Source organism: Phyllostomus hastatus, unplaced genomic scaffold (assembly GCF_019186645.2).
Source record: "Phyllostomus hastatus isolate PE091 unplaced genomic scaffold, TTU_PhHast_1.1 phas_contig_254, whole genome shotgun sequence".
Lineage (NCBI taxonomy): Eukaryota > Metazoa > Chordata > Mammalia > Chiroptera > Phyllostomidae > Phyllostomus > Phyllostomus hastatus.
This window is the reverse complement of record NW_025333810.1, coordinates 9,615,148-9,640,730: the sequence shown is the minus strand read 5'-3', so window position 1 is coordinate 9,640,730 and position 25,583 is coordinate 9,615,148. Positions and strand designations below refer to the sequence as shown.

Here is a 25,583-nt window from a genome sequence, read left to right as displayed (position 1 = left end):
TTTTATCCACCTGGCACCTTGTTTCTACCCAGCAGCAGTGCTGAGCTCTCCCTTTACCATTAAGGAGTAGTTACATTTATACAGTCCTCAAATTACATTTGGCCCTTTGAAGACGACTGTGAGGCTGTTGTGGCCCCTGGTGAAAATGAGTTTGACACCCCTGTACTAGGAAGTCCATATACAACTCAAATCAGACCACTTCTCCTCATCTCCACTGCTGCTACCTAAGCCAGATGATCATCCTCTTTCACTATGACATGACTTGTCAAGGACCCCCTAATGGTCTCCAGACCGATCCCTGCAGAACATCAACAAAGGGTCTGTTTATACCTAAGCTGGACCGTGCTTATCCCACACTTCAAATGTTTCAATGACTTCCCCACTGCACTTTGAAAACAAATCCAAAAATCCTTTCCATGCCCTGAGACCTTTCAGTATCAGAACCCCGCGTCCTCCCCTGCCCCTTCCAGTACCGTTCTCCCAGGGTGGGCCCCACTGGTTTGCTCTCGTGTGTTTCGGTGCAGCAAATTCCTCCCAGTCTCCAGGCCGTTGCACAGGTTGTTCCCACAGATTCTGCCAAACTGGATACTTCTTTTCCTTTACGTCTCATTTTAAAAGTCACTTCCTTAAAGAGTTCTCTGATCATCAACCTTGCACCCGAATTACTTCCTCTCTCAGTCCTTTATACCTCCTTCTTGGCACTTGCCACCACTTCCAAGGATTTTGTTTAATTTCTGTTTCTCTCCTTAACCCCATGTGCTTGGAACGTCAGTTGCAAGAGGGAAAGGACTTTACTTTCTTATCCTTGTTTGTATTTGCAGAGCTCAAAAACTCTTTAGATTTTGCTCCAACCTAAGGAAAATCTTCCTAAAGAGCTGCCTGGCAGTGGGACAGCGTTGTACAGGCAGACTGACATTCCTGGGTAGAGGGCTCAAGCAGAAAGTGGGAGAGCACTTCTATGGAGGCTGACAGAAAGGGAGTTCCTGTGCTGGGTGGGAGACTGGGCCAGTAACAAATCAAGTCCCTTCTGTGAACTTTCTAGTTTTATAAATAGAATGCTTAGGGAATTTCAGGCTAAGAATATACTTTTAAAGTAGCAAACATCATATTATTTCCTCATGAGCAAAAAGTTCTCTCTAAAATGGCCCCATTAAACAACCTTCTTCCCTGAACAAAAGTAACTCCCCTGAAGTTAAACCAGTGCAGGTTCCCTCTGTGTGTCTGGCCAGAGGTGGTTTGGGGCAATGACAGCCCATGGTACCCTTCTTTCCAAGCTCTATGAAATGTGGCCCAGAAACAAGTTGGCAGAGTGAGCAAACCCACTTGCGGTAAACCTAAAGTTCCACTCTTCATTCATTTGTGATGCTGCTCTGTAAACACACCAGGATCGTTTTATTTAGCGGCACACCCATTAATAATGCAGAGATCTTTACACAGGCAGGCGGAGAAAATTAGTCCTGAGTGATTTCGCTACGACAGTGTATACACAAATTCAAAGGGACCGAGAGTCTCATTACAAGGGATGTAGAAGTTGCTGGCAACCTAGACCCAGTGGTGGAGCTGACCGCCACTCCACAAAGCACTGCAGGCACGTTTTCCACCTCTGTCCTTCGGAGTCTCACAGGCGCCTGTCCTTCTATCTGCCTCACAGACCAGCAGAGACCCAAGGGCCACTCCAAGATCATTCCTTCTGAATACTTCTTTAGTTTCCTTCTTCTACATCAACCTGCTCCAAATTTTTTAAAGTAAAAAATTTTTTAAATGTAGCAAATATTTGCTTCTGATGGTAACTTTACAGTGATCATTCAATTTATCGGATTAGACAACACACCATTAGATACTATAAATCATTAGATATTATAAAATGTTGCAAATACACCTATGAGACTATGAACTTTGCCCTTAAATAGTTTGTCTCCAAAAAATTTTTCAGGAAGATAGTAAACATTTTAGACTTTAAAAGCCAAGGATATTTAAAATTCCTTTTTATATACCCAGTGTTAACCATGCTGTGGAGGAATATGTGTGGGGGGCAGGGAATGTGAACTGAGAACCTTTCTGAAGGGCTGGTGGACCAAACTTTTCCACTTAGAACACAAACACCCTTTGATTCAGCAATCTGACTAATGGATATTTAACATATGTATATACTCTAATTAGATTAAAATAAGTCTACGAAAGCATTTGTTTTTAGCATCGCTTATAACAGCAAACACGTAGGAAACTCAAAAAGCCTATCAGTAAATCACAGTACATCTACAAAATGGGATAAAATGCTGCTGCCACAAAAGAATGAGACAGATCTCTACATGCTGATGAGGAAAACCTCCAAGTAATATTGTGAAATAAAAGCATGTGTGTATCTCAACACATCTAAGTGTTCATTCTTGAAAATTCTGGAAGCAAACAGGAAAAACTTAAGGTGGTTATGAAACTACTTTTAAAAAGTGGTTGAGAAACAGGACTGAGATTATATAGAATGTGGCTATCCCAAGTATTTTAAACTCTTCTGTACTATTTATTTTTATCATGTGTATGTATTATTTTTCATTAATAAGGATAATGACTACATGCTGTATATTCTGCATGGTCTGGATGCATCCACTCGCTCTCTGAAGTGGGAAGAGAGCATCCTTTGGCAGCCACCACAAGGTAAGCCAGGACACCTATTAAGTGGGTGCTTGGCCAACCTTCCGGAACCAGGCCAGGCACCTCCGGAGGTTGCTGAGGCCCCTGCACTCACTGACTTTATCCTCCTTTGTGTGGCCTAGATGCATGAGCGAAGAGAAATTTTAATCTCTGTTCTTCCAGGTTTAGATCTGCATTATTCATTTCTGAAAATCTACCCTGAAAGGGAATGAGTAGAGTTATTCCACTGCAAGAGAGAAGGAAAATCAGTGTTTCCTCTAGTGCTATTCATTATGCAAAAAACACAATCTGAGAAAAATGCTTTCAACTTTAAAGCACAGTGCCTGCCATTCTTTTAAACCCTACAAGAATGAGAAAGATCCGACTGCAAGGGGCTTTCTTTCCCAACTAGCGTCTCTTCTGTTTGCCTTGCTCAGAGCAGTAAACAACTCTTTCAACTAAAACTGCTTCCCCAGGAGAAATCAGAGTATGTTAAAGATGAAAAGATAAAGTGAAATCCATACATTTTTTCATGTTGAAAATCTTAAAGACTATGTGAACTGTTTTGTACTTATTCCATCAAAGAAATACTTCCGGCCCCATGGGGTGGGTGGGGGTGGGGGAGAAAAAAGGAAGAGTCACAGGAAATCATGCCTGTTTTCCCCCCTTATTATTTGACCCAAGTCTTGGGGTAGGGAGACTAATTAGTTAGTATCAAGTGATATTAACTAATTTTCCAAGTTGTATAAAAGAAATCCCATTTATGGTGCTTTTCCTTTGTCAGAAGGTTGTAATACACAGGCATTTACCTAGGTTGTTTTATTTATACATCATTTATTTGGGGGGACTTTATTAATGAATATACAAAGTAAGGCCAAATGTCTATTTGAAAAAGTCTCTGAGCTGAACAACTTTGCCCACTAAACCTGATTTTATATAAGCATTCTGACAAAAAATAACAGTGATTTCATTTTTGTTTGGAGGGGTGTGAAAGTAATTAGTTAAATGAACCAGCTATAGCCTGGTGCACTGAGCTGTCTGTGGTACTGAAAAACGACACCAAACTGAAACGTACTGAACTCTGCTCTTTCAAAGCCTCCCCCGTGACACTGTATTAATTCACACACTTCTGTCCATGACTCACCTGACCATCTTATTTTGCCAGAGCGTGTATAAACATTTTACCGAAGGTCACAGTGACTTGCTTTCCAAGGTTCTCTTTGGAAACATCAGGGCCTCCCGATGCTTCCTTAGTCAGTTCTGGTATACAGAGCCAGAACTGGCTGTAATGCTTACTTTTCCTGAATGCAGTGGGAGATCATGCCATGTACCAGAAACCCACACTAGCCAGCTCGTGCTATCTAGTCATCACACTGATATGCTAAGAAGAAAAAAAATGTTGCTTTAGACTACATGCTACACACAAGGACATGGTCACGATGGCAAGGTAAGCCCTGCATTTGGTTCCTTGACTCAGAGCTAATCAATATATTGGGAATTCTTACTAGTAAACTGAGGTTACCTATTTGCTGAAGACTTATGAAAGAAATGCACTTATAGCAGTGACATCACAAGTAAAACAATAAGCCTGTGCACTTGAGTCTGATTAGCTTCAGAGTGAAGTATTTCAGCAGTACCTCTGACTCTTCTCTGCACCAATCAGAACATCCTCAAAAGGGAAAAAAAAAGAAATTGGGGCAACTGTAATAGAATAATCCATTTTAAAAATACTTTATTTCCAAAAATAAATGATAACATTCCTATTTTTTTTTCTGGTCCTTCACTTCTAGCTCAGGGTCTCTACATTCACGTAGTCTTCTCCCATTTTATATTGTTTTAAAAAGCACTTCTGGTGAGAATTTATAGAGCTTCAGCTTGAGAGGAAATCCCTCTAGATCAAAGATTTTCAACGGGTGTGCCACAAGAAATTTAAAAACATGCAATGCCTGGCTGTTTGGTCAGGAGCACTGACCCCTTTTTCCTTAAATGGTCAAACTAAAAAATGACAACAGCCAACACAACTATAGTGTGCAGTGTAACTAAATCAGAGTAATACCTATTCTTTTGTCATATTAGAAAAAATATATTTTTTGGTGTGCTACAGAAGTTTAGCGATTAGTGTCTCTGTGCCATGAGATAGATGAAAAAGGTTGACAATCACTGCTCTAGATAAAATACTGAGCATAAAATCTACATTCAAAACAACTAAATATTACCCAAGCATGCATTTAAAAATTATATGAAGTATGATTTGTTGAACAGAAACCATGTGTCATATAAAATAAACCCAATTTAAAAAATCTAACATTCTGTAATGTTTATATCGCCCCACAGAAGAGAGGTTTGTTTGCTATGCTTATCTGCAGCCTCACGTTCTAACCCATGCCACGTGCACACCAGTGGACCCATCCACGCATTGTGTAACGGAGACTGCCCTCCAAATTAGCCAGTGAGGGGAATTCTTTCAGCTCTGACATAATCCATAAAAATATAATTTCCTATATTTTATTACTTCTGTAATTTTCTAAGAGTTCTAATGTGGTTTCACATATTTTTACAACATGCGATTAACATTTGGCAGCTCCTCTCGGACTCCTGTAAATTATTTCCAAAAATATCTCAACCATTCCTAAAAAGTCAGTGTTTTTAGGAAGTTTTGATGTTTATACCGTCAAATATCCTTCCTCATGTATGCTTGTATAGCTGTGTGCTTTTCAGAAGAAATGGGATAATACGAAAGCTGATGATAAAAGAAAAAAAGAAAACAAAACAAACAGCAGTCTCTTTCCAGAGTCGATTAAGTAATTAAGTAAAACCACTCTGGTCTCCAGGCAAAGATAGTTACTTGACCTTTTACCATACCTCAATAACATTTTATATTAACATTTTAAGTTAAACACTATTCATCTATCAAACCTTTGGACTTAGAAAGAAACCACAAATAAATGTGCACGTGGCAAGGCTGATGGCCAGCAGTAGCAGAGCACAGCAGGACGCATCTGGACTCAGGCTAAGAGGATGGGGCCTGGTCACGCTCTGCACTGTCTGGCTGCAGGATCCAGCGAACTGCGCACCTCTTCTGATGTCATGTTCCTCATCTGTAAAGTGCGTCAAACATCTTTAGACCTATCTTGTTCCTTCCAGCTCTGTCCACTCTTCAAGTCAAAATGAAAAGATACACTCCTAATATTTTAGTTACATTTTAGTATCACTTTAAAATGTTTCAATCTCTCAAAGGTCCATTATCATTAGTTAGTACCTAATTAAAGGCAGATGTATGTAAATTATTAAATTTTAAATAGTTCAAATGTGTGTTATGTCTGGTTTTCCCAGTGCAGTTTTATTACTTACCTCCAAATATTCTCTTTCTAATTCTCCAACCTCATTCCCTCAAAATCACACTTTTCAAAGTTTTTGCAAATTTGAAAGCAAGATGAATTAATTTCTCTCTCCTCATTGGGATTCATGTCATTTTTATTTTGTTTGGGCAACAGCTAAAATTGGCTTCTTCTGTATTTAGTACATGTTTGCTAATTACTAACTTAATATTAATTTAATATATAATTAATGCTAAGTTCCTTAAATGGCAAGTTCTATAAATGCTTCAGATTACCACTCTTAATGGAAAGCAGGTTAAATTTAAGGGTTTAATAGTTCTACCTAAATGTCTATCAACTGTTCCAAAAATATCAGAAAATACATATTAGGTGTAAATTCTACACTGGAAAACCCCGATCATGCTTAATATTTGAAAACCCTAGCTATTTTATTTCACAAAACTTAATATTCCTTTGACTGAAGGCTACAGCAAAGTAAACAGCTCAAAATATGACCCATGAATTTTGTACAGAGGATTTCAAAATCATCATTAGCAGCCAAATCCAACAATAGAGCTCCTGGCTGCATTTAGAACATTTTCCTAGCAAGACCTCTCACAAGGGCAGTAGCCTTCGCTCTTGAATGACATTTTTTAAAAAAATGATGCAATGTTTGTAGCTAAGAATCTACCAAACACCATATATACAGAACTTGTATTCAAAACTTATAACAATTATTTTTTAATGTTGGGGGATGTAGAAAGGGTTAGAGCTTTTGTCATGTCTTATTTATATACATTAGCTAGGAATATCACCAGCCTATTTTCCTCCCTAAACTACATTATAGAAAATGGTACAGAAGGACACAATCTTCTATAATGAGGCACCCATTAGGAAGAAGTGGTATCAAACTAGAATACACGTTTACCCTACAGGTTATAAGGCTAGTACATAACTGGCATTATGGGAAGCAAGTGCAGAGTGGATCTACCTGAAAGATAGGGGGACATCTGAAGGGTGTAGTCAGTACATCCCAGAAATGACTGAGTGTTTACATGCTGCACTATTTTGTTTTTAACTTCTTTAAAAAACAGGCCATGTGCTACTGTAAGAACACAGCATGTATCTTCTGTAACCTCAAGCAAGGACACGAGGGCTTGGAAAACAGCTCTGCTGCTTTGAGCTTCTCCAGGCTGGTGGCATGACTGGGTCATTCATAAACAGAAGAAGCTAAGTTACCTGTATTTCCCTGGCGTGGTACACGATGATCAGACCCAGCAGAATGATCGTGGAGAGACTGATAAGGCATTTCAGAGCTAAGGAATACAGCGACGCCTGCAACACAGTCAGACAGAAGCACTTTTAAGAAAGAAGCACTTTTAACCACCTAGGCCCTGAGGGGTTAGGAGGGTGGGAGGGTCAGTCAGTCCCCTAGCAAGTGGGCCTGAACTCCCAGCCAGGGTTGGGGGCGGGTAGGGGTGGGGGGCGAGGGGTGAGGGGCTGTCTTGGCTCTGTGATCTGTCAGATCACTTGTCCTCAAGGCAAGACAGGAGAGGAGAGAGGGGAAGGCCGGTGACCAGGCAGCCAGGCAGCAGGATCTCGCCATCGCAGACCCAAGCGCAGCTACTAGCTCTGGAAACCGGAAAGAAGTTAGTTATTCCTCAGTTTAAGCGCTCCAGGTTGAAAGGGGCTTCATTCCCAGCGCCAGAAAAGGATTAGAGTGCCTTCCCCACCGATTCCTGGAACCATTTAGTTAATCTACCCAAACGCGCTGGGCAATCACTGCCTCCAGAACTTTGTGCGCGCGTGGAAAGGCTTGCTCTCTGGAGTTGCCTCAAGGACTAAGCGTGTCCATCTGAGCCATGCTTGCTGTCCCAGCGGGCACCTCTGATTGTCCCGGGAAAGCTCGCAACTGGCAGGCAGGAAGTTCTCGCCAGTGCCAATCTCAACCACCCAACATCCCACTCTGCAGCCTTGGACTAGCGAGCAGAGGGTCGAGCGCCTACCTTGTCGTACGCGCCCCACGACAGCTCGGTCTCGATGACCATAACCACGATACCGAACATGCCGAAGATGAGCGCGTAGTCGCTGAGACGCTTGCGCTTCTCAAACAGGGCGCGCCGGTGGCCCAGCTTGTAGCCGATGTTCTGGTTCTTCTTTTTGCTAGACTTAGTGCCACTGCTGCTGCCGTGCCCGCTGCCGCTGCCACCACCGCCACCGCCTCCCGTGCTCCCGCCACCGCCGGCTCCATAGAGCGCCAGGTTATTGGAGTTGTTGTGCTCCGGCTTTGACACCACGATCTCCGGAGCTGAGGATGAAGCGGCGGCAGCGGCGGCAGCTGCAGACGGGGACGACCCACCGCCACCTCCTCCTAAGGACACGGGTGGCTGGAGGGGTTGTGCCTCTGAGTCCATCTCGTGCAGGTTCCGGCGGGACGAGCTCAAGTTGCTCAGCGGCCGCATGACGCCCCCGTTGTACCTGCAGCTGCTCATGGCTATTTCGGTGAAGGGGTTGCTCTCACGGCGTGCCTGGGGCTGGTGGTGCTGGTGGTGCGCTGGGTGCGGAGGGTGGTGGTGGTGGTGCGAGAGCGGGGGCCCGGAGCCCAGGCTGCCGAGGCTGCCCGTGGGGCTGGCGGCGGGCTGCAGGCTGTGGCACTGGTGGTACTGGGAGGCGGACGCCGGCTGCTGCGCGTACTGCTGCCGGAGCGCACTGGCATGGCTGGACGGAGTCAGCTCGCTCACATTGAGCTGGCTGCCCCGGCGCGACGAGCAGCAGCAGCAGCACGATGAGCCTGACAGTGGCGAGGAGGTGCGGGTCCGGAAGGCGCCGCCGGGCGATGAGGTGCGGAGCAGCAGGGACAGGTTATCCCCAGCCCCCGCCCCCGCCACGGGGGCACCGGAGGAGGCGCAGCTGTTGCACCGGAGGCATGGGCTGCTGCCACCGCTGCCCGGCTGCTGGTGCGCGAGGTGCGGATGGTGATGTGAGTGCGGGAGGGGCGCGAAGGGCGGGCACGGCTTGTCCTGGCTCTGTTGCTGCTGCTGGCAATGCAGGTGTGAGGAGCGCGGTGGCGGCTGCTGCTCTGAGAAGAAGCCGCGCTGGAACTGCAATGAGGTTTCCATGTCAGGGCTGTTAAAGCTGCAGGGAGTCCAGGCGGTGGTGCACCCTGCGCAATGCGTTATGGTCGGGAGCGGGGACTCCTGCTGCTGGTGCGAGGAAGGGCCCATGCCGGCTCCGGTAGAATCCAGGCGGCGAGTCCGATTGGTTGGGCTCACCAAAACAATGGGCATGACATCACCTGCGGGGACCAAGACTGAGTTTGCAGCGTGCGGCTTAGGGGAGTGTATGTGAGAGAAAGAAAGATAGGGAGGGGTATCTGCAGGATGAAAACCCAAGGGTGCACAGAACTAGGTGAGGGCAGGGGTTCCACCTGCTGACCGGGAGCGCCTGTGAGCGCCACTAAGGACAGGGAGCCCCCAACCAGTGCAGCCAGGTTGCAGGGGCAGGAGGAAAGAAAGGGATGTCCCTCCTTCCTGGGCCACCGCCCACCTAACTATTGTTGGATGTGCACTCTAATCACCTGCGCGGGTACTGCAGCACAATGGACAACCCAGCAATGGGGCAGGCTCAGGGACAGTGCGGAACCCGAGCTACCCCACCGCTATGCACTCCTCAAAGGGCAGTGGAACAGCAGTCCCCTCACCCTACAGCCACCTCTACTTAATTGTCCTGCAGAGAGTAGGCTGTCGACTGACAGCCAAATAACTGTGGGGAACCCGCTTTGGAAAGAATAAGTTTGGCGACAGGCTACATGAGTGCAGCCGGGCTTGGGGAGAACTCTGGGGCCTGAGCTTAGGTTTGGCCTTAAAATCAGACCGGGTTGTACCCATCGATCTACCCCGACCACTGCGCTCCAGCACCCTGGAGTCGGGATTGGTTGCGCAGAGTTTTGTCCCTAATGCACTGTGGAGCGGGTAGGGTTAACTGCTTAGGCACTCGGGCCGGGGGAGGATGGGGGCGGGGCTGGAGAAGGGGATCCCCGCCGACTGCGGGAGGAGCCCTCGCGGGCTTCCTGGGTCCCCCTGGCGGGGGCGGAGGGCTTTCCCCGCTACGGCTCGCTCACATTTTCGCTTTCTTCGAAACATGAGGGGCTGGCGCCCCCGGCCGCCGGGTCCCAGGCTCCCGCGCTCAGGCCCTCCGACTGCCTCAGTGAGTAGGTCTGTGGGTTTCTCCGGCCTTGGAGAGGCAGCTTGCTGGAGGGTCTGGGGGTTGCTCTAGGATCGCTGGGCGCCAGATTCTCCTCCTTGGTTCCTGTTTCTCCTCCCCACCTGCAACGCAGACACAAAGCAAAGTCAGGTCACAGAAGCACAAACACTGAGCATCTTCTTTGCCAAACCCTGACTGCGGCGGCGGGTGGGAGAGGGGCCTGGCACCAGCTGATTCACACCAGTAGTCATAGCCAGGCTGCGAAATTACTAATAGTGATCAGTCGGGCAGAATAACAGCTACCCGAGGATAGAGTTGGATTTTTGCAAGAATTAGGTATACTAATTATTTTACTCCCCAACAAACCAATAAAAATTGCATTTTGTGTTTCACAAATCTCCTGTGACATGTGCTTCTCTTAAGTGACGGAACAGTTCAAAGCAGTAGCGGACCCTTTCGAGGATTCTTTGTTACTGCTCCATCTTTAGTGTTTATTGCCTTTGTAACTTGAAATTCTCCCCTCCCCCAAAAGGAAAGAGATTGGCCAGTTGAATATTTGTTTCCATTTTTTATCGTGATTTTAAAGCACGATTTTTATTCTAGAGATTATTATAATGAATTAGATACACCAAGAAATTAGAGTGAAAGCAGATCACCCTCCTCATTAGGTAATTGGAATTCTCAGCTGGATCCAATTTCCTGATATTCTACTCGGCAGCTGCCCTGAAGTTGCTTACCAGTCCGGGCTCCAGGGGAGCATGGGTATGTTTTCAATGCCATGGAGTGAAAAATTTAGTTTAGGACGTGGGCTAAACCATTTTAACTTTTTCTAACATTCAAGTAAACACATCCAGAAGAAAAAGGGAGAGGTTTGCTTTTAGTTCCATAGTCCTCCACTTGATACGAATACTGAGTTAGGGTTAGGGTTAGGGTTAGAACTTGCATTTCTCAACAGTCTTGGTCAAGAATAGAATTTCAATGGCTAAACATTGGAGACTGTGTTTTATCTTCATAATCTATTAGGATTTTGGCAGTTTAATAAAACTTGTTTAGAATTATGAAGCTCGCTGAATCTTTGGGGTGGCTGAGTAGATTATTGCATGAATTGTGTCATGAGCATAACTATTAAAGACAATTTGAAATGAGTGGGAATTACAATGAAAACTTTCACATTAAAAGATATTCACCTGGTATGAAACAAAATCCAACTGCAGCACAAAATCCATCACATTTGTTTTCACTTTAAAACAAATTAAAGCCACCTGCTAAGGCCCAGGTGGCAAACACAAGGCCCACAGGCCGAATCCGGCCCTCCAGCTTGTTTTATCTGGCCTGCAACTTGTTTCTACCCCGAGGCAGCCCCGAGCTCTCCCTTAACTGTTTAGGAGTACTTACGTTTATACAGTCCTAAAATTACATTCAACCGCTTGAAGGCAACTGTGAGGCTGATGTGGTCCCTGGTGAAAATGAGTTTGACACCCCTGTGTAAGGGGTTGCTTTATGAAGCCAACTGAGTGAACAAGTTTGATTCACCTTTACAAATCTAAATACTTCAAAGGAGTGTTATTGTGAAAACTAGCTTTGCATAAATTTAGATGAAAAATTACAGACTACCCCCCAAATATACAATAATTGCTACCAGTATTAAGTTACATATAAAGTTTTGGAATTAACAAAATATCCTAAGAATAGTGGTGGTTGCACCCTCTCTGTCAAACCGACTTTCTCAATTAGCAAAGTCAAAGCTTTAAATAGAGATTCCGTAAACAAAATAATGGAAAAATATTGTATCATTTTCCATGTATATCTCTATGCTTTACTATGAGATTATGTGCAGTGCCATTAATCATGCAGAAACAAAGAGTTTACTGAGATTTATGTCAATGATGTGTAGAGTTCCCACTGTTCATAAAGGGAGCTAAGGGGAAGGATGGGATTCACAGGATAAGAAAGAAAGAGAGATCTCTGCCACAGCTCAAAGAACAGTCACAATACCAAAACTCAGATTAACATTGCTTATGCTTAGTCAGTATTTTGAAAAACCTCATGAAGTGAAATAATATGAAATGTACTTTGATTGTAGGAAGAGAAAGTCCATCATATATTTATCATCTTTCTGTTTTAAGGAATCATCAGATCCTACACACTCAAATAATCATCTTGCTAGTAAGTGTCTGTATTTGGGGAGTGTGATAAACCTCTATTAGTATGATGATGAAAAAATCACAAGATGTCCCAACAATTTTATGATTTTTTTAAAAAAATGTATTGGGGTGACATTGGTTAATAAAATTGTATAGGTTTCAGGGCTACAATTCTATAACATCATCTGTATATTGTATTGTGTGTTCACAAGCCCAAGTCAAGTATCCTTCCATCACTGTTTATTTCCACTTTACTCTCTCATACTCCCCCCACACCCCTCCCCCTCTGGTGATCACCATACCTCAGCATACTGTTGTGTATCTATGAGGTGGTTTTTTGTTCGTTTGTTTGTTGCTTAATCCCTTCACCTTTTTCACCCACTACCCCCTTCCCCCTCCCCTTGACACTTGTCAGTCTGTGCTCTGTGTCTATGAGTCTGTTTCTATTTTGTTTGTTAGGTTTTTTTTTCATTTCTATCTGAATCCTCCTGAATTTATTGTTTGGGGCATCTTACACTATTGGGTTATGACATGGGCACATTGAACAGGTTCTTATTTTCATCATGCTTTTCTTTATAAAATTAACAAATTAATTTTAAAGTAATACATAAACTTTAAAAATATATGTCATAATTTTGCTTTTTTTCCTATGTAGGATTGTAGAGATACACGTAAAGTTAAGCAACCAGAGCAACATAAACAATATTCTTCAATGTGGACAGTGCCTTGCACGTAGTGGATATTCATGTATTTTTGTGAGGGTGAGGAGGGAAGGAGAGAGAGAGAATGAAGAAGGGTTGAGGGAAAGGTCTCAAAACAATAGCCTACAACCTCCAATGATAGCTTTTGGAAAATTACATTTGCTTCTCTTTCTGCCAGTAAGATATGTAAGTGCTGGACTTCTCTAGTTTAACACCAGAGGTCCTACTCATCCATGAAATGCACTTAAAAACTAATAAATTAGATACCTTTATTTCCACCAGTTTAATTTTTGTGTAAAAATTGCCTGTTTTTTTCCTTGTATACTAGAATTGCTTTCCCATATTTGTTGTATGTCAATCTCATGAACATGCAAATACACATGCCAGCCCCCCCCACACACACACACCAGTCTTAGAAAAATAATTTTCTCAGACCACAGGGACTTGGGGGAATAACTTTTGGTCATTTGCTCTTCGATTCCTTATTTTATTCAGATTTATATTATGCCATTATTTATAATTCTCCTTTTCATTGGAATTATTTGTCTGTGTTCTCTCTCTTTGTTGTTCCTTAAAAAGCAAGACTGTTGAATTTACATGTTTGTGATTTACACCCAAGGGCAGCCAGAGCAGTGGAGGCAGGGGCCAGGGCATCTGTTCCCCGCACTGCCTGGTAAGGGAAACTTTGACCTGCAAAGCAAATGTTTTTCTGAAATTTATTTTTCTTTACCCAGACGAGTCAATTGTTTGGCGGTGCCAAACACAGATGTTGTGATGAGATTCAGCCTCTCTGAACTTAGTTGGCTTAGCAGTAAATGCAAACAGGAATTGTATTATCAGAGTTGTTTTCTTAGCACAATTTCCTGAAACAACAATTAAAAGGTCATAAAGCCACTGTTATTCTTAAACCACATATTGTCCTAACTTCATACAAAATAATGACACTTAAAGAAAGCATTAGAATAATATTTATTATATGTATTCTTTATACTTCTGCATTAAGATTAGAAAGTATCAAAACATGAGTGAGATTATTGATGACAGTCTTGTTAACTTTTAGCAAACCACTATTATTCAGGGACTAATTATCATGTTGGGCCCTATTTATTAACTTCATTTACTTTCCAATTTTTTTCTACTTTCATCATTGTCCCCAGTTATTTCTCAGCTAACTATCATATCATATTAAGTTTCAGGAGTGACAGCAAAAACAAAAAAATAGGTAGAAACTATACTAGTTTTGCTGATAGAATTGAACTGCTATGTAATTCAATAGGCAAACTGGTTGAATTTGGACTATGATCTTTTAAAAATAGTCTGTGGATTTCATAAGCAAACATCCCTTTGGCAGTTAGAAATGCACATCAAAATGTACAAAGTCTTAAAAAAAACAGTGGACAGCACATTCTCATTTACAAAGTAGTTTCTCATGTGCTACTTTATTTGCATCTCATTAAGGATCCTTATGAAAGGTAGGAAAGGTTTTATTATCATCTTCATTTTACAGGTGATATAATGCTTGAGATGCTGTGTTCGGTGACCCCAGATCACATAGCCAGTGAGTAGCAAGGAAAAGCCAGACTTCAAACACAATCTTCTGATTCTGTCCAGTGAGTCTGTTTAACATTCTCCTAGCCTTTCCTTCATAGAAGAATAACCTATTGACTCTATTGACTTGTATAGGCTTATACTTCACTGATAGGCCAGGAATGGACAATAGTGACTTATTACCATTCACTGTGTTTGAACTGCCTAATGAACATTTCCTCACTGGCTTGATTGAGATTCTGTGATCCTTAACTACTGTCCTTCTGTGGACTTCATTCCTTCAGCAGAATAATTTATAAGCATCGAATACAAGTAGGGATGAAATGGCAGTAATGTAATCATACAGATCCAAAGTGCCTAATTAAAAGCATTTTTTTTAAAAAAAACATACTTTGGTCTATTCAAATATAGTGTTCTACTTTGCTGGCAGCCTAGCCATTCATTATTTTTGGCAACATCCATAGCACAAGTTGAAGGCCAATGAAGTGTACTGACACTCACAATGTTCACTTTGTCTTTTTATATAATAAGGGAGAAGGAACAGACTCAAGCGCCTTGCCCTGGTCTGCGGTCCTGCAGGGACAGAGCCTGCCTTCTCCATGCTCTGCCCTCTCCTTGTTTCTCCCTTTATGCCAAGAAAGGAAGCAAGGCCATGTACCATACAGAGAGAGAAACTCCCGTGTCTCACAGCTGGGGTCAAGAGTTAACAAAGTGGGGTCAAGGAAATGCAAAACCATCCCCAAACAGCGACGTCAAATCTAGCACTTGGCAATCCCAAAAGTGTCATGGGTGCTCAGTACTAAGACAGAATGAAGCTACAAAAATTCTCGAAGCTTTATTTTCTCCCTGAAACCAATACATCTTCCCAACATTGTTTTCTCTTCTCTTAGAATTAGGGCACACCATTCATGATCTCTTTTTTCTCTTTTCCTATTAATTCCATTCTGATGTGTTATTTTTCAATTCTGTATGTTTTCTTTTTTCTTTCCACCTCCTGCCAAATAGGCTCAGGAAATCTATCACCCTTTGTTTATCTTTATATTGTCTCCTTATCTGAAATTATTTGAGAATCCCAATTCCCAAATAACTGTCTTAGGGTAAGGAGAGCTGATGCCCACTCATGTAAAGAGAAAGAACCACAATTTCCTAAGTTAACTTGCATATAATAGAGTCATCAGCAACAAAACATTCTAAATGCTAATAAATTTTCTTCAGCATTTTTCATATTCTTCCTTACCTAATATACCAGGTTTTTCTTAAAAATGACCTTTTCAGTGTTCTTGCCCTTGTATTTTATAACTGTAAAATTCAGTTTTATAGCATTTTTTCAGTACTGTTTTAATTATTAATATATAATAATTATCCATAAAGTACAAAATGATATAAATGATATAGCATATCAGGAAAAAACACAACAGATATATACTAGGCAAATATGATGACAAAACTCACTATTTGACACAGTGTTTTGCCTTTGCTACAAAGGAAGAATACTAAAATGTTTTCATTACTTAATGCTATTACACATTTTAATGTACAATGCAATAGAAATATTTAGAAAGTATTAACAAAAGTGTGAAACATGCAAAAACTAAAAAAATTCTTCAATGAAACTAAATAAGTGCTAAATAAGTGGAGAGTCCTAAATAAGTCCTAAATAAATTTATGAATTAGAAGATTTAGGACTTCTGATCAAGGTGGAGGTGTAGGTAAACACACTTCTCCTTCTGCAACCACAGAAACAATTACAACTAAACCTCAAAACAAATAGCATCCAGAACTGTCAGAAAACCAAGCTGTATGGAAGTCCGACAACCAACAATTTAAAGAAGCCACATTCATCCAGATGAGTGGGAGGGGCAGAGAGGTACAGAGATGCCATGTGGCCTGGAGAGACAGTGGCGGTGGAACAAGTGATCCCGCATTGACATGTGGTAGATAAAAATCAGGAGGGATACCTTAGGAGTGAGCAATCCCAGGCCCAGGTCAGACCACACAGCACAGCATTCCAGTACCTAGAAGATAAATCCCCATAATTTCTGACTATAAAAGTTAGGTGGGGGTTGGGGCAGTGGAAGAAACTGCCAGATTTTCAGGGGACTCTGCTTAAAGGGCCCACGTGGACTTAGAATGTATACAGATCCAGCTCCATTGGAATTCAGCACCAGGGCAACAGCTAGAAGGGTACCAGTCACATACAGGGAATAAGTGAGGTGACTGGAAACAGGGCTAGTGATGGCAAACCTCTGATGCTAGGCAGCAGCATTGTCCCCTCTGCAAGCCCTCCCCCCACACAAAGCCACAAAGTGGTGAAGTGGGTTGCCCCACCCTGGTGATTGCCTAAGACTCCACCCCACATAATTTACATGTGCCTTTTCTACAATAGGCCACATTACTAAGACAGGGAGTCAAAGCAGCTCTGCCTCATGCACAGAAACAAACACAGGGAGGCTGTCAAACTGAGGAGACAAAAAAATATGTCCCAAATGAAAGAGCAGAATGAAACCCCAGAAAAAGAGCTAAGTGAAAATGGAGAGAGCTAACCTATTAGAGGCAGAGTTCAAAACACTGGTTATGAAGATATTCAAAGAACTCACTGAGTACAGCAACAACATAAAAATGACTCAGAAAGAAATGAAGGTTACACTAAGTGAAATAAGGAAAAATCTACAAGGAACCAACAGTGGAGTGGGGAGGAAGCCAGGATTCAAACTCAGTAGGAACATAAGGAAGAAATAAGCATTCAACCAGAACAGCAAGAAGAAAAAAAATTTCAAAAAAATGATGGTATAAGGAGCTTCCAGGACATCTCCAAATGTAACAATATCCAAATCATAGGAGTGACAGAAGGAGAAGAGGAAGAGTAAGAAATTAAAAACTTATTTGAAAAAGTAATGAAAGAAAACTTCCCTAATTTGGTGAAGGAAATAGACATACAAGTCCAGGAAACACAGAGAGTCCCAAACAAGTTGGACCCAAAGAGGAACTCACCAAGACATATCATAATTAAAATGCCAGAAGTTAAAGATAAAGAGAGGACCTTAAAAGCAAGAGAAAAGTGGAGAGTTACCTACAAAGTAGTTCTCATAAGACTGTCAGATGACTTCTCAAAAGAAACTTTGCAGGCTAGAAGGGACTGGCAAGAAGTATTCAAAGTGATGAAAATCAAGGACCTACAGCCTACATTACTCTATCCAGCAAAGCTATTATTTAGAATGAAAGGGCAGACGAAGTGCTTCCCAGGCAAGGTAAAGCCAAAGGAGTTCATCATCACCAAGCCATTATTACATGAAATATTAAAGGGACTTATTTAAGGGGACTTATATAAAGGGAAATATTTAAGGAAGAGAAGATCAAAACAATGAACATTAAAATGGCAACAAATCCACAACCATCAACAACTGACTCTAAAAAAACAAACTAAGCAAACAATCAGAACAGGAATAGAATCATAGATATGGAAGTCATTTGAATGTATATCAGCTAGGAGGGGGAAGGGGAAAAATGGGGGTAAGGTAAAGGGAATAAGAAGCATAATTGGTAGGCATAAAATAGACAGGGGGAGGTTAAGAATAGTATAGGAAATGGAGAAGCCAAAGAACGTATATGCACAACTCATGGACATGAACTAAGAATTGCTAGAGGGAATGGGGGTACCTGGCAGAGAGAGGCAAAGGAGGAAAAGTGGGACAACTGTAGTAGAATAATCAATAAAATATATTTAAATAAATAAATAAGAACATGGCCAGCAAAATTTCTTTTAAAAATTTAATGTTATTAAGATATCAACATTCCCCAAATTGATCTACCAATTCTGTCAAATCCTTATCAAAATTCAAGATGAGTTTTTCAAGAAATTGACAAACTGACCCTGAAATTCATATGGAAATACATGTAGGCCAGAATAGTAAAAGCACTCTTGAAACAGAAAAAGAAAGTTGAAAGACCCACATTTGTTGAATAAAAGCTTACTGCAAAGCTACAATAATTGAGATAGTGTGTAATGGCAGAGCTCATAAGAGCCTGGATTGTGAGATGTCTTATAGGGCATGTAACCCCAGCAATTAGAACAATACCATGCGTATAGTAGGTGCTTAATAAATGTCAAATGACCCAAATACATGCCTCATGAATAGTACATTCATAATAGCTATTTACTGATTTTTCTATAAGACATCCTAGCTCTTTTGAATTTACAAGCTGTTTGATCTCAGCATGTTTGTCAGATGCTTTAAAATGAAAGGTGGGATAGTCTAAAATTCTTGAGTTATATCAGATAACTTGATAACTGTCAATTTTACCCATGTCTATGCTACAGGAATTACAATAAAAACATATTTCTACACTTAAAAAAAGATAGTGTGTAATAGAATAAAGATAGATATGTAAATCAATGGAACAGGATTGAGAGTCTAGAAATAAGCCTTTAGATTTATGGTCAATTGATTTTTAACGCAAGTGCCAGGATAATTCAATGAGGATAGGATAGTCTTTTTCAACAATGGTGCTAGAAAAACTGGATATCCACATGTTAAAAAACTAACTTGGACTCCTTCCTTACACCAAACACAAAAATTAATTTAAAATGGATTAAAAACCTACATGTAAGAACAAACAGAGAAACAACCCCCTCCAAAATAAAAACACTGTACAATTCTTTTTAAAAAGGTGAGTCATTGTGACATTGGGTTAGGCAATACTTTTCAAGACACTAAAAGCATAAGTTGCAAAAGAAAAGAAAATAGCTAAACTGATAAAATAAAAAAATTAAAACTTCTGTGTTTCAAAGGACACCAACAGGAGAGTAAAAACACAATCTAGAGTGGAAGAAAATAGTTGCAAGTCATAGCATTCTCTGAAGATGAGTGCTATTGGTTACTCATGGCCATTAATTTTCCATGAATATCTTAGCTGTCTCATCCTTCCGGTAGCTCAGACACATACTTACAATACGGTGAGACCAAAGCTTTTTGTAAGAGGTTATCAGTGGCAGTTTTAGAAGTGCTGTGTATGCTGTCATTCTTGAGAGATGGCAGCAAACGTGCACTCCACTCCACAGCCAGCCTGCAGCAGGTGGCTGGGCTATTTGAAGCTCATATCTTCAAGGACTCAGCAGTCAGGAAAACATAGCACTGGGCAGGTACCGAGTAAGTGGCAGGGGTCTTATTTGATATTGACAAATGACTGTAGCACCAGGATCAGACTCATGTCAGTGCTCACTTCAAAACTAAGACCAGGGGAGACAGAGGCCCTCTTATTAGAAAGCCGAGCCTGCAGCTCCATGCCCTCTATTTGTCTCAGGGGTCTTGGAGGTGCGTATTATATCAGAGGAAAGCAACATTCCTGACCATTTCCTATCCTCACACAATGAAGTAATTTGCTGATGGAGTTTTTTTGTTTGTGTCTTTAGCCAAGATAAAGGTCATGATTTTGTTTAAATTTATTAAATACTTCGTTAAGAGTAAAAAACTTTGTTTTGTTTTTCTAAAGTCTTAGTGGTCCCATAGACAATGGAAGAAAGATATAGAAACAGAACACTTTGTTCTTGAAGATAAATTATATGACGTGTACCAAGCCATTGAAATAAGATTAATCAGAAAGTTTTTTCTCAGTTATTAAGCGGAGTTCCAAGATAAATGGCTCTCAGGTTTCCTGTTCCAGATTTTTGTCTTTTGCTTATCCCCAGGTCAGGGCTTTGGAGAGCAACAGAAGGAAGGCCGTCTTGAAACTGGGCTTTAGCTACAACTGGTGGAATCAGACTTAGCTGATGGAGGACTGCTTTCCCCCTTAGCGGGCCTGGGTGCTGACCTTGCGTGTTAGAGCTCCACACAGAGGGAGGGGAGCAGAAGTCAGCCTCACATGGATGCACATAAGACAGGGACAAAAAAGGACCTTTCATGTCTTTTTGTCCCTCTCTTTAACAAGGAACACAGAAAATTTGCGTCCCAGGCTTAGTCCTTAGGAGGCCCTTATGACGTATTTACTTTTATTTAAAGGAATCTTTGGATTTTCCGAGGAAGCAGACTTCATTCTACCAGGTTTAAGTAGGATCTTGGTTTCACAGTTTTCAGGACAGATCAGGGAAAGAAAGAAGGATGAGGTCTTTCAAGTAACTAACTAGGCAGAGCCCAATTATCAGCAGACTGGAAGAGGAAATAGACAAGAAGAGGCAACATCAGTTCACACTTGAATGTATCACCAACTATTATAGAGATAACGTCCTCAAGAAGTTCAAAGGACAAGACACTTTGCTTCTTTCTCATTCAGTTTTTAAAAACTAGGAAAATTGTCTCAAATGAATGTTTAGAAACCTTTCTAAGCCTTCTTCATGTAGCTGCTCTGACTGATCGTTAAAAGTACAACTCACTAAATGTAAGAAGTAAAACTCCTTTATATAGTATATAAAGGACATATAGTTTTATGATCCAAAGATGGAGAAGATTTTCCAAAGTAATTTACTAAACCCAACAGACATAAAGGAAAAGATAACTGATTTGATCTTACCACATGATGAAATATCCACGGGGACCAAAACCAAAAAGACGAGTGTGTATTTAACAAAGGATTAATATCAAGAAAATGTTTCTTAAAAACTCTAAGAAATTAAGAATAAACTAAAAAACTAGAAAGAGAAATACAATAATAAAAGGACACAAACAAGTGATTTTTAAAAAGATTTTATTTATTTATTTTGAGAGAGAGAGAGAAACATCAATGTGTGGTTGCTGGGGGTCATGGCCTGCAACCCAAGCATGTGCCCTGACTGGGAATTGAACCTGTGACACTTTGGTTTGCAGCCTGTGCTCAATCCACTGAGCTATGCCAGCCAGGGCTACAAACAAGCGATTTTTTAAAAAGAGATACAATACAAATGGTCAAAGAAGACCTGAATAATAAAGGAAATGCAAATCCAAATAAATTTTTTTTTTCTATTAGACTGAATGATACTACTGTATAATGCACTGGTGAGGATGCAAGAAACCAGCTTTCTCATGCACCATACATGGGCATATAAGTTGGTAAACCTATTTGAAAACCAATTTGGCAACATCCATCCAATTGTTAAATGTACAACTTTTCACTTAACAAGTCCATGAATAGAAATCTATTCTTTAAAAATGTTTGCACACATGTGCAGATATATCTATAGTAATCTTCACTATCACATGATACATCACAGAAAAAAAACAGAAAAAAATGCCCATTAAAAATCACCCTACAGCCCTGGCTGGGTGGCTCAGTTGGTTGGAGCAACATCCCATACACCAAAAGGTTGTGGGTTTGGTCCTCAGTTAGGGCCCATACCAAGTTGTGGGCTCCATACTCAGTCACGGTGCATTCAAGAGGCAGCTTATTGATGTTTCTCTCACATCCATCTTTCTCCGTCTCTCTCCCTTCATCTCTCTCTCTAAAATCAATAAACATATCCTCAGGTGAGAATTTTTTTCAAAAAGCATCTTACAGTGATTTTTTTAAAAGGATGATTAGGACTTATATGTAAAGAAATGGAATGACTAACATTTATTATTAAATTAAACCAAGTGACAGAACTATTCATGCACTATAATCTCACATACAAAAATTACGTGCTTCTCTCTGTATACAAATGTGTAGGGAGGAGACCCTCAAGATGGTGGTGGGAAGTACTGAGGAGTGGATGTGGCTGTGGACATGAAGGAGAGAGAGCTTTTAGGTGTTGCTTATGGGGTGAGGCTTATACATTAAACAGACTTAAAAACACAATAAAAGGGAGAAAGAAAGAAATCATAAAATGCAGGCATGTGAACCTACTCTGAGCCCTTTCCCGATCTCCTACATGCCCAGTTCTGTATTTCCCAGCATCATGACCAGTGGCTCCTCATCCCCACTAGCATCACGGGCAAGGGAGACGTGCCATACGTATTCTATGAATTACTGTTGAATTAAAGTTAAATTCATGAATTTGTTGTTAGAAGTTGTTGCTTTAGGCCAAAAGAAGAACCTAGAGGCTATACAAACTTTCAAACTATTACAGATGCCCCCCATTCCCTCTACTTTGTCCCCCTCCACCCTGCCCCCACCCCACACCCTCCGGCCTTCATAACATTGTTGTCTGTGTAGTCTTGCTTCTTTATTTATTGATATATTAGGTAAATTACTGAGCTCATAAATATGAACTTATTGTTTTGCTTTATAGAAATGGAGCCATACTGTGGTCTTTCATCAACGTTACTAAATATTCTCTGTTGGTTGCTCCTGAAGTCCAGAAGCTAATTGCCATCCCAGAGTTAATTAGGCCCCCAATAAAGGTTTTCTTTTTTCCAAGTTGAAATGATTGGAATTGTATGGGCAAGAGCTATGACAGAATCGGATTCTAGGTATCAGATTTTTGCACAGGTAAGTGGAAATCTAGAGCTGAACCACAGGTTGGGCCCAGTTTTACCAATGAAGTATCTATTTATCCTTTAGGAAGTAAATGATCTTTTGGCCATTAGGTGAACTAAAGTAACAATCTCCTGAATTTTGCTATAAATAGTTAATCCCACTTAACTCTCTGGAACTATTTCATCCATCACCAGCTAAGAAGGAGATGGAGCTGGTGGTGTTCATGTGGCAACAGATTTTCTATACCGTTAAAACTTTCTGCACTTATTTTATGTGAACAGCAGGTATAAAAGATAAACATTTTTGTATAATTCATGCTAAATGAGAATTATGGGCAAAAACCACATCCTATAAGCTTTTAATGAAAAAACAAACAAAAATACACAAATCAAGAAAGTTTTAAGGAAAATAAAACATGGAACACTGATGGCTCAGGGAGCAAAAAATAATAAGGCTCAGATGCAATACCTCTGGTAGCAAAGAAATAAATATCTTTTTCAAAACTATAATTGAAAATTAAATATTTTAAAATAATATTTGTGAGGAATTTTGTAATTCTTACTTTAATATATATTAGATTCTATTTTTTCTCCTCTAACTACATTTGCTCCATATCTTCCTACATCATAGGACTTAAAGAAGTATTAAAACTCATTTATGATACAATTCGCACTCATGTTCTCATCACTACTTCAGTGAATGTTGATGTGTGTGTGTGTGTGTGTAGGTGTGTGTGTGTACACATCATGTATGAACGTGATTCATTGTTACCGCAGTTTCTTGTATTCATCACCATTCCCTATCTCAACAGAATTTTCATTCACTTTCCATTTAGTGGGGCAGACTTTCAGAACCCTCATATATCTCAGATGTCCTTGTATTGTCAGGTGAACAATATCTTAGTATGTCCTGGTAATAGTGTTCTTGGAATGGACTCATTTCCTCTGAGTAGCCTACGTATGTTATTTCACTATATTTTAACTTCCAGTGGGAATTCAGATATTAGTTTGATTTTGTTTCTAATGAATATAACCTTTGATCTCTAGGATGGAAGCTTGTTAAGATTTTTTCTATATCTTGGAGTTCAGAAACTTTTGTTAAGATATATTTCAATATATGGGTGCTTGGTCTGTTTTCCAGTAATTCTTCTACAGACTTGATAAGTCAGTCTAAAGGCTCTATTCTTTCTTCATCTCGGGGTATTTTTGTTCTGTATTTTCATTATTTATTCAACTCTTATTTTTCCTGTTTCTACAAGTAATTTGCATATTTTGTCTTAGATATGTTTTCCAAATCAGTTTTTTCAGTTATGATTTCCATTTCTTTGTATGTTTGCCTATGTTTTGAGATACAACTTCCATTTTAATTTTCTAGAATGCTAATGTGGTTCTAATTGTACACATTATTTTAAGTCATTTTATTAAATTATTAAAATTGAAAATCATTTCTGAAATTCCAAACTCCCTCCTGGTGAGTTCTCATTACATTTTTAAACTTTATATTTTGAAATAATCTTAGTTTTATGAAAAATAGTATAGAGAGTTCTAGTTAGTCTTCACTCAGCTCCCCTTTAATACTAGTATGATTTATTATAAGGAATGGGTTCACATGATGAGGAAGGCTAAGAAGTCCTAAGATGAGCAGTTGGCAAGCTGGAGACCCAAGGTTTGAGAACCAGAAGAGCCACCAGTGTGAGTTTCATTCTGAGAGTTGGGAGACTTGAGACCCAAGAAAAGTCCGTATTTCAGGGCACGTCAGAAGGCAGGCGAAGACTGACGTACCAGTGCAAGGCAACGGGGCAGAAGAGCTCCACCTTATTCAGCCTTCTCCTTCTCAAGTCTTTAAGCCATAGGCCCACCCACATTAGCCAGGGCAATCTGCTTCACTCAGTCTTCCAATTCAAATGTTAATTTAACTCACAGACACTCTCTCAGACACACCCAGAATGATCTTTGACCAAATATCTTGACAGCTGACAGACAAAATTTCCCATCACAGATGGTAATCCTAAATGATCAAGGAAACTTTAAATTATGTAAACCATAATCTATTTAATAAAACAAATATATCCTATTTTAAAAGAATTCTTTCAAAAATTATATAAACTTTAAAGAGCATAGTTTATCTTAGAATATTCATTTTTCTACAGCTAATTTTAGCTTTCCAAGAAGCCAGTACAGTTGAGTTTGTGAAGACTTTACTGTGGAGTGCTTACTCGCAGGTCACATATGTTGGTTTGACAGTTAACTCTGAAGAAATCTCTTTGGAGGGGATCTTTCATCCACATTCCATAAATAATAATCTGCCCCCCAACCCACTTCCCACACACACTACATGGCTGGTCTGAGATTAGACCAATCTGTAAATCTTGGTATTCTGTGTACCTACATCAATTCACTGATGCCTTTAGTGCATGCTCTAAGGGAACATATCAATTTAACTTGCCTTTTATGACCCTCCTCAGAGTACCTTGCCTAAGGAGGCATTTTAATATGCTATTTGATTAAATGATTAAGAAGGTTGGCAAAATATCATTCTGGGGATATTTTAAAACATATATTATGTAAGCTTTTTAGTTTCTGTTTTATGTCTTATTTTAAACCAATAGCAGGTTTGTGCCATTATCAAGCAAAATGGAAAAGACTAAGAGTTCTTCAAACTTCTGTAATTTGGCCATA

At 40.6% G+C, this 25,583-nt stretch overlaps 1 protein-coding gene across 3 annotated transcripts in view; it reads right to left on the bottom strand.

The window, feature by feature from the left end:
* KCNN2 (potassium calcium-activated channel subfamily N member 2) overlaps positions 1-25,583 on the bottom strand; it is a 393,097-nt gene that overhangs the window by 133,580 nt on the left and 233,934 nt on the right. The window contains exons 4-6 of one of the 3 annotated variants that reach the window (XM_045838087.1): positions 10,066-10,270; positions 7,952-9,240; positions 7,185-7,280 (exon numbers count right to left, since the gene is read on the bottom strand). In XM_045838087.1, coding sequence (XP_045694043.1) covers positions 7,185-7,280; positions 7,952-9,240; positions 10,066-10,087 — 1,407 coding nt within the window. In that variant the 5' untranslated portion in view covers positions 10,088-10,270. Of the gene's footprint in view, positions 1-7,184; positions 7,281-7,951; positions 9,241-10,065; positions 10,314-25,583 lie in introns of those variants that run through there. The other 2 variants (XM_045838088.1, XM_045838089.1) reach the window with 2 other exon arrangements.